General features: G+C 34.2%; 1 protein-coding gene across 1 annotated transcript; it reads left to right on the top strand.

Moving 5' to 3' along the window:
- Positions 1–6,862: 6,862 nt before the first annotated feature.
- On the top strand, positions 6,863–10,250 carry LOC115891446. The gene is made up of 3 exons (XM_030911898.1): positions 6,863–7,291; positions 7,598–7,699; positions 7,912–10,250. The coding sequence occupies exons 1-3, from the start codon at positions 7,243–7,245 to the stop codon at positions 9,918–9,920; spliced, it is 2,160 nt and encodes a 719-aa protein (XP_030767758.1). The 5' UTR covers positions 6,863–7,242; the 3' UTR covers positions 9,921–10,250.
- Positions 10,251–10,523: the final 273 nt, after the last annotated feature.

The raw sequence follows: 10,523 nt of genomic DNA, 5'->3' as shown, positions 1-10,523 counted from the left end.
ACCCACCCCTAGGTGTCACCCCCTCACTTCTAATCTAATCAATGCCATTTTGAAGCTAAAAATAAAAAATGTAGATAATAAAAAAGGCAATACAAAGATGTTACTAATCGTTCAGCCTAATTTTGCGATAACGCAAATTCTTCCTTATCATCTATTTTTTTACTTTCAACAAATAGGAGTGCATTTTGAATACTCTTCTGACAGATGTTCGAGGTATACCTGTGACTGATGCCAACTGGCATGTTGATGCTTCTGGATTGACCGATACCTGACCAATAACTTCCATCTGCATTTCTTCATTCAGTACCCTGGGCCCTGTCCTTTTTTATTTTTGACCGATCCAGTTTCTTGAAAGTTTAGAATCAAATCTCTAACATAAACGTAACATAACCATTTCCAAATAGCACATACCTTCAGCACCATAAAGGAAAACTATTTGAATTCTTTCTTCCACAGTATAAACCATTTTTCTTTCAAATAAGCGAATCAAATAAAAGTTTAAAATAACACCAAATTTGCAAACGATTGAAAATCGATAGAAGACAGTGCAAAAAGGCAAAGATTTTTTAAGAAAACATTTTAAGATTCCTGTTTGTTGAAAGTAAAAAAATAGATGATAAGGAAGAATTTGCATTATCGCAAAATTAGGCTGAACGATTAGTAAAACATCTTTGTGTTGCCTTTTTTATTATCTACATTTTTTATTTTCAGCTTCAAAATGGCAATGGTGGCATCTAGGGGTGTAAAAAATACCTCATTTGACTAATTTAGCTGGGTCCCAAAATCACGTTTTTCATTAATGTCCACCTAATTTTTCGTGTAAGGGGTAGTTTTTCAATATCACCCTAAAAACTTTATGATCATCGTTTAGCATTTTTAATGGGCTTTCCAAAAAGGCGCCACAAATGGGGTGTTGCCATTTAAGATTTTCAAGTGTCTAGGTCGGGGTGGTTAAAAAAATACGTCATATATATTCCCCCTTGATATTATAGCAACGGTATTTTTTATTTTTTTGATATCTTTTTTGGTTTAAGAATTATAGCCTTTGTAAGTTTCCAGTGGCCCACCCTGTATAATATCAGAAAAATAATTATCGAATTCAATAAAAAACTAAGAAAGCGCTAAAAAGGTGGAGCGGACTGTTTATTTACTTATGAAACGTAAGTCCTGGCTCTTTTTTATGGCTGCTGCTTTTACACTTGAAAGCTGAACAACTAATCACCGTTATAATAAAGTTTATATAAAGTTCACTACACACAAACTATTAAAAATCGCTAAAATTGTTGCTGGTGACCAGATGATGACTCATTGTTTGCCATCAAACGAATGGCGTCTAAGGTGACAAATTCTGCTGCAGCCCGTATATGGGCGGTACATGTCATTATATTCTTTAGTCATTGCAGGTATCTAATAGTTTACTAATAGTCATAGATAAAAGACTTAAAATATTAAACTAATAGTCAAATGTGGATAAATCGATGAAAGATGCCAATGTTACGTGAATTTTATAACCTATTGTTCTACGGATTCTGTTGATTCTATTTTTCTATAGATATGTCATTATCCTTATTATACGAGGGAAATGTTGAAACCCCTTCTCAGCATTTTCGATGATCGTTCAATATATTTATAGCTGCCAAGTCGTAAATTATCAATTACCTTATTGAGGAATTTAAAGAAGAAGAAATAGTTGTCATTAGAGAGCAAGAGAACGCACAAAATCACAATTTTTACACAATCACACAAAATCACATATTTAAAGGACATAAAGGACCATTACTACCGCTTTCTCGTTCAAAATATTTTATTAAGGATGCGATTAGTTTTTTGTAACGGCTATTAAGCTATCATGAATGTACACTTCGTACTAAAAGAGGTTCCAAAAGAATAATGCTACAAAACGATCTGAATAAACTGCTAGTAAAAAATTTAAGCTTAAAGTATCACAACACTTTCATTGAAACGAAAAACTCGTAATAAGTGTCAAAACGAATGACAACGACAGAAAATAAAAAAATTGATTTGATAACTTGATATTTTTACAGCAGAGTTACCACCTGAAACCACTGCGGGAAATTTAAATTCCTGTTAGTCAGCCCGGCCCCAAATATGTCCATGGTTGCCAACAATGAATTTAAAAATCGAGCCTTCGATTATAGGTGTAATTAAGTATTTAGTTTTAAGAGTTTTTCTAAATCAAATTGAATTAGTCGTTGGAGATATTTGACCAGTTTTAGTGACAAAAAACTCTCTTGGTACTTTCGCTCAAACAATACAATACATTTTACCCGCCACTGAAATATTTATGAACATAATATATCAACTTTTTCTGTGAGACACAACACACATACCTCGTTGAATGAGTCATACCTGAAAATCTCCCGAAGCCATATTTACATATAATGTGCTTTACAACTTCTTGTGTGAGTGGATGTTTATTGTTTAGAGCTTAGTGAAGTCGTCACGTCTGCGCCTATACAGGGTGTTAACGAACGTCCGGACGTTGTTGTTTATTTATCAGTTCCGATTGGTAGAAAGGCTGCGTGCGTAGGTTTTTACGTAGCCCGTAAATATACGATTAAGTATGAGATATCGATATCTCGCGTAATCGATACTATCGATCTGAAAAGCTACTGATCTGGCTAGGTTGTTTAGTGATCTTGTTTGTAAATTGATTTAAGACCGGTTCGATCTCGTTGTGTCTGCTGGAGATGGAGAAATTTACTAAAACTATTTTAAAATATATACAATGCTTTTTGTATCTCGGAATAATAGCAGGATAATACATTTTTAAAACTTTACATACTGAATTTTAATGAGCTTACCCATACAGGAGTCCCTGTAGTTTGACAATGGGGCTAAGCGTGGCCCAGTCGCGGGAAACCAGATTTCGGCGCACCAAGATTGGTCCAAAGCTGGGTAATTCAGGCTTGGCCAATCCTATGTTCACCCTATCTTGGGCCACGGCTGGGAGATCAAGTCTTAGCCATCGCCTAATTCACCCAAATTTGGTCCAACACTGGAAATCTCAGCCCATGCTACGGCGACCCAGCTTTGAACCAGAGTTGGTTAACTAAGCCTGGGCCATTTTTTGGTGATTTAGACTTGGCCCAATACTGGGAAATCGAGTCTTGCCCATCTCTTAATTCACCCAGCTTTGGCCCCGCAGTGGGCATCTCAGCTCTGGCCTTCAGCCTGGCTGTTGTTCTTGTATTAAGGCACCTGATAAGCCAATGGTAAACAGTTTAGTTTAAAAGTTATAATACTTTTTGGAAAGGATATCACTGGGCAATGTGGTTACTACTTAGGTTTATAGATCAGAAGAGGACCACAATAGCCACTTCAAAAATATTTGAAAAATAATATTTATACTTATAATATTTGAAAAAAAAAACTCTAAACTTTCCTTTTTAAATTTTGGGTTAATTAAAAAACTAATTGTCACTCTAATATACTCGTTTAATTTGAAATTGCTAATTTACCAAATGAATATTTATACTACTTATCTTACGCTCTCACTTCTCGATCTCAGTTTATCAGTAAATTAGAATAAAACACTTAATTTCGTTTACCCCAACCACACTAAAATAGCAATGTCCGACATATAAAGCGTTTCCGTTTAAAACTAGTTGCTTAAGACTAGTTTACAAATATTATTTTGTGGAGCAATAAAATGTGTAAGCGATAATAAAGTCGTTCTTATTTTTAGTAGATGTGATAAGGGATAAGGGAATAGATTTTCTGTCGCAGGTAGAAAATCTTAGATGTTTTTCAGGTAATTTAAATATTTTAGAAGCTTTAAAGCTAACTCTACACAACTCTCTATTTTTTAAGTCCTGTTAGAAATACCATTGGCCTCCATAAGGATTTTAGAAATAGGGGTGTCTGCTGTAAGTTTAGCGAATATTCTAATATCAATTTTATCGTTTGTCTCTGCTTTAGTGAGTTTTCTGTGCTCTAGTGACTTTCCATCATTCTAGAGATTTGTTGACCAACCACTATTTTGTGACTATTTTTGTAAATCTTTTTGCAGAAGGGTTCTGGACCTATGAATGGCACTGATGAACCGGGTTTGACCATTCATCTGCCTTTTGGTCGCCTTTGGTCGATCCAGGAAATGTAACATTATTAAAAATTGACTTCTGTATGATTTAGTGCTTGTAGTGCTACTTGACAATCTGTGAAATTGGCATTCGGCACAATTATAGATTGCAATTATTTTCGAGGAGAAAATTGTGACATTCTTGGATACGCGTAATATTATGATAAGTAAACTGACATAATAAAAACATATCTGGGTAGTTCACCACTGAAACAGAGTTAACAAAAATAGTGTACTCCTTGAAAATGTGTCTTTTGTTAGGTTAGAAGTGAAGTGCCATTGACTAGCCGATTTCCCTTGGATTCTAACCCAGTGGCATAATAAAAAAATATCTACTTAATAGACGGAGAGATGCCTATATAAAAAAACCTTATCATCGCTACATGGCTAAATCATCCCTTTCTTATCAAAATTTCACGTTTTTCACAATGGCTGTTTCATAATGGCTACACAAAAGGATACTTTATAAGAAAAATTAGCCATGTAACGATGATAAGGTTTGTTATGTAATCAGCTCTTAGACTATAAGTAGTTATTCTGTTTTTCAGTGGTAGAACAGGCAAATATTTTATTGTAATTAATTTTCTATTGTCTCGGTGCATTTCAGTTGATTTTAAAAATTCTGACCACAGCTCTCGATACGGCAGAAATCAGAAGTTTTCGCTATGTATTTCACGCAGTTCCGATCGCATTGAAATAATTTTAAAATTGTGGCTTTGTCAGAATATTTACATACTTTAGTTTTTAATAGTGCAGTTATTGAAACTATAAAACAGTAGGGTACGAGGTTTGTGTGATATAACGCTGTTTCAGGTAGTAAAAATTAAGTGAAAAAAAAACGAACTGGGCGATTTCAAATAATGGTAATAAAATTGTCGAAAATATGTTAACACAGAAAAGAGGGTATAATTACGTGGTTTTGGGTACAATAACATTCAATAACTCAACTTCCCCAGATATTCAACTCTTTCGAAATAACCATTTTATAGCTTCACAACTTCTTACACCGATTTGATCAAAAGCAAAAATGGATTTAAGCAGCTCGACGAAACAAGTGAGTAAACAAAGTGCCCATTACATAATCAAAAATTTTAATAAGCATTTACAGAGGATAAATTGTAATTTGCAAAGGCACAAAGCCTGGAGTAAAACTGTTAATAAAATGTATGAAACGGATAATATTCTATTTAAAAATAGAGATAAATCGAATAACGGCTAACTATTTAGATTAGTAGTCAATAATTTAATTTTTATTTATCAGCTTTCTATTGAATTCACTCTCTGCAATTTTCCGATTAGACAACCGGAGTTATCGATATCATTAATTCAGGTCGAACTAAATACAACTTTTTTCAAAGAGAATATCACAGTTGTTCGTAGCCCGAAACCATCAGAAACATGTCACTTAATAACACTACTTAGCACTTTGCGTAAAATACCGCCGCGGAATGCCTATAATTTCAAACAATTTAAATTCTCTTCTATATATCGACGTTACGTAAGTTTGCGTGTCGCCAGAAGGGCTTTAAATATTCTTTCGCGTCATATTCGTTGGCGGATTGTAGACTACGGCGTATAATATAATAGAAAATGTGAAACCGATCTGGGTTTGATATTTAATAGTTAATAACAATTATGATAATTGAAGTCGAACAACGAAATTTTACAGCGCGCGCAAAGTCGTGGGCTCGGCATTGAGAAATTTCTATCGAGTATAACGGGAATAGGTAGGTAATTTTGGAATAAGAGGAAATTGAAAAAAATTGGCAAGCCCACGAATAATAATTGGAGAAATCTTTGATATAATTCACCAAAATATAAATAAAAGAATAAAAAAAAATGTCTATATCTATGTGGCGGATTCATCTCTCCAAAAAAACCCTATATGGGTATTTCGCCACTGCATGACAATCTACAAATTAAAATAGTTATTTTTTGTAAACCCTTCTGCTTTAATCCCAAACGGAAACTACTTATCAGAAGTTAGGTTTACAGATACACAAAGTTGCCTAACGAACAAAAAAATGCTTAACGTTTCGGAAAGTTTATCTCTTTCCGTCGTTGGAAGCAAAAAAATACAAAAAAAAAAAAAATTTAATATATTTAAATTAAACTATTCGAGAACACTTTAGTGTTTTAAAACAGATACGTCTACAAAAACCGTCGACGTGCTGTTAAAATGACATTATACCAAGTTAAACTTCAAAATTAGCAGTTACTAGCTGATAACAATTAAAAAAAGTAGAAAAAAGACAAAGTCTCGGTCTCTGTTTTTCTACTTTTTCATTTAAACCAGGTCTCTTTGAGAAGAATGGACGCCTTCTATAAATTTGATAACACTTAATAAAGGTAAAACCAAAAAGCCCCAAACTTTCTCTCCAAAAAAATCCTTTATGGGTATTTCGCCACAGCACTGCAAGAAAATCTACAAAATAAAATAGTTATTTTTTGTAAACACTTCTGAATGATTATTTTTAATTTTTAGGGAGGTATGTTATGTTCTTTAAAATCAAAGAAGCGATTGCCATACATTACTAACATCTACAGATGCATGAGCAATACATTTATTTTTATTAGATTGTACTAAAAAGCCTCTTTTATTTTTCTTTTAGAGGTTATCGCTTCTGTTATTATAACTTTGGCGTTATTAAAATTTATTCTGTGCCCTGTGTCCCATAAATGCTGACAAATCTTAGATTTGTGAAAATCTCCCTTTCTTAAATAATCTTTATGTTCTTTAATTCGATCATTTCTAGGGTGCCAGGGAAAAAGAGTATAAGTCATGATTTGCTCAAAATGAGATAAGTCAAGCAACTGAATCCTTAAAGTGTTGCCCACCTTTTGGTAAAAAGAGTATAAGTCATGCAAAGAAATAACGCATTATCTTTCCAATAATACAAAGAGTATAACTAGATTGTTGAGATCGTTATAGTATATGTCAAGCTATACTGTTTTAACCAACAATCGAAATAGTATAAGTTGACATGTTCTATTTTGATCGTAAAAACTGCTAGACTTATACTCTTAGAGCATAACCTCAAAAATATTCAGTGCCGAAATGTACATGCGTTTAATTTTAGTTTTACTATAGAACGTTCAGTTTAATTAAACAAAAGTGCAAAAGTGTATTATTAGTTACAATGGCCAGTGACAGAACCAGAAAAATAATGAGCCTTGTTGAAACTAAGGGTAAGTAGGAGTTTTGTTTACTTTTTAGATTTACTCTATTTGATTTTAATCGCTGTATCATTTAAAAAATGAAATCGATATAGGGAGTTAGGTTGACTTCTTTCTATACCGGTATTCTAAAAACCTTTAAAGGGGGCTCTATTCGTAGCTCACATCCGCGTTACCGTTATATTGCGTTCTTATTTGCAGTTTGGGTGGAAAAACACACTCGCCTCTATTTTTTGATATAATGATTTGACGCATTACGTTGAATTGTGAATGAATGGTTTGTATGTAGATTACCTTCCTGATTGTTCTGTTATCTAGGAAAAGAGCGGAATGAAGATGGTCAACAAGCAGATCTACGCAAAAATCTTTGCCAACCATCAAATTCTATGCAGGACTTTTCCTCAATACTAGGAGTTCCAGGTAAAAACTACTATTTTATTATGTTTCTAAGTTAATTTTATTATATTCAAAATCGCCCAAAAATAAAAAATATAGACACACTGATTTTCGCGTGGAGCATGCCATAACGTTGTTGATAACCTGAAGTCACGAAAATTTAAGACTTGATATCATTTTTAAAAATATCATAAAATGCGCGTTCTTTTGAATGTAAGCTTTCAACAATTTTTTAGGCCCATCCAAACCAACTGATGTACTATCGGAATGTAGTGACGACAGCGTGGCTGACAAAAGTTATAGTCCAGATGCATCCGAATCAAGTGACGACAATGATGTGCACGTATTTAAGACCGTTTCAGCATTGAAGATATCAAAGAGACCCAGAAATAAAAAACCATGCGCAGCTGCTCAAAAAGATGTTGCGGTGGAAAATTCAAGACAAAATGGTGCGGAGAAAGGCACTTATTCGAGAAAGAAGAGAAGCGAAAGAAAAGAAAAAAGAAACACCGGAAAAAGTTACATAACGGCTAAAAATAAAGTAGTGAAAGAGAGAGTGTCAAAGCCCTTGGCGTCATGCCGAATGAAATGTAGCCAAAAGCTGGAAGTGAAATTTGAAGAGAGAACTATTAGAGAAAAAATATTTCAAGAGTATTGGGCACTTGGTGACAGAAACAAAAGAGTAAGATTTATTGCTGGATTAGTTGATACTAAAGAGCCCGCTTCTTCGAGAAAAAGAACAGTAGATCCTGATAAAGAAAAATTCCGCACGAAGACACATATCTTTCACTTTGTTATTAATGGTGAAAGGGTTCGTGTGTGTCGTGCCTGTTTCATGAAAACGCTTGGGGAAACACAAATGTTCGTTACATTGTCTCTCTGTAATAAGAATAGCACATTATCTGGAATCACCTATGATGATAATAGGGGTAGATCAGTTTCCGCTAACAAACATTCCATTGAAACACTACAACAAGTTAAAGACCACATATCATCGTTTCCCCTATACCAATCACACTATACACGAAGGGAAAGTAGCAGGAGATACTTACCTCCTCATTTAAGTCTAAGTTTGATGTACAGTCTTTACTGTGACCAAATTAATAGCATCCAAAGAAAGCCAGTATCCAGGCAAATCTACGAAAGAGAATTTCACAAAATGAACTTAAGCTTCAAAGAACCCAAAGTCGATACTTGTAATAAATGTGACTTGCTCAGAATGAAAATCAGAGTAGCAGGGGATGAAGAAGAAAAGAAGAAAAGTGAAGAGGAGTTAGCTATACACCATTTAGAAGCTGATAACGCGTACGAAGAGAAAAGAAAAGATAAGGAACTGGCAGCAAATGATCAAACTCGGCGTTGTTTTATGTTTGATTTGCAGCAATGTTTACCAACCCCCATGTTGAATACGTCAGTTGCCTTTTACAAAAGGCAACTTTGGACTTTCAACCTAACCTTACATGAAACTAGTACTCAAAATGTTAGATGTTACATGTGGCATGAAGCTGAGGGTGGCCGGGGAGGAAACCAAATAGCTACATGCATTTTTAAGGAACTTACTTCGCTTCCTCAACAGGTATCAAAGGTAACGTTATATTCTGATACCTGTGGAGGGCAGAACAAAAACTCCCATGTTGCCACCATGTTTTTAGTGGCCATGCAACAAAATATACACTTGGAAATTGTGGATCATAAGTTCCTTATTAGTGGACACACTCATTTAGAGTGTGATGTGGACCATGGACTTATTGAAAAGCAAAAGAAGAAGTTGCAAGTGCCTATCTCTCACCCTTATGATTGGTACCAGTTAGTTCGTTCAGTTGGGAAAAAGAAAAAATTTGAAGTTATCGAGCTCAATCATTCGGATTTCCTTAATTTTGCAGATCTGCTAAAAAAGAGTTTGCAACTTCGAAAAAAGGATGAAGATGGAAATCAGTTCAACTGGCATTCTGTAAAGTGGTTTCGTTATACACGCGAATCCGGAAAAATACTTTACAAAACTACTTTGGACAACGATGAGCCTTTTCACACCTTATGCCTTACTCGTCGGGGACAACAAGATGCACGTTTGTACCCAGAACGCCTCTATACATCTTCCATACCCATTTCAAAAGAGAAGAAAAAAGATATTTTAGATCTTCTTCCTCTTATCTCACCAACATTTCACGATTTTTATAGAAACCTTAAAAGTAGTGACATGCCTGATACTTACCCTGATTCAGAAGATGATGACCTACGCGACTAACTGCAACAGTTATGAAGTATTTTAGGCATCAATATTTTTTTCCAAGTTTTGTCTTATTATTCTCGAGCGATTTTATATTGCTTATAGGTTTGGGGATTTAGTTTTGTTTGGTTTAAATAGTATAAGTGACATTTCTCATTTGGTCAAATTAGGATAAGTCATGTTTTCTGTTCAATGATAACGCTGAGTTAATGTGTTTCACTTGTATAATATCTTATCTCATTAAATATTTTGTTAATGCAGTAACAACCATAACTATTTAATTCCATAAAATCACATATAAATAAATTTGATTTCTGAAAAATCAACTTTTTTGACTTATACTTTTTTTCCCTGGCACCCTAGATATATCATCATTTTTTCTAATAGATTTTTTTACTCTGTCGTTGGCTCACCCTGTATTGCATAAGTTAGATTTCAGATACGTATTTTTTCAATAAATGGTTGTTTAGACATAGGAAGGTGTATCTAATATAAACGTCGTGTCTACTATAAGCGAAAACAATTAATTTTCCAAGCCCAACCCTGAGAATAAGGCTCAAAGATCTTTGTTAAATGGTGTTTGCGTTCGCGATGCGCCATTAATTGCCGATAACATCCGTG

This window comes from Sitophilus oryzae, unplaced genomic scaffold, assembly GCF_002938485.1.
Source record: "Sitophilus oryzae breed Bouriz unplaced genomic scaffold, Soryzae_2.0 scaffold_1181_pilon_pilon, whole genome shotgun sequence".
NCBI lineage: Eukaryota > Metazoa > Arthropoda > Insecta > Coleoptera > Curculionidae > Sitophilus > Sitophilus oryzae.
This window is presented reverse-complemented; position numbering and strand designations above follow the sequence as displayed.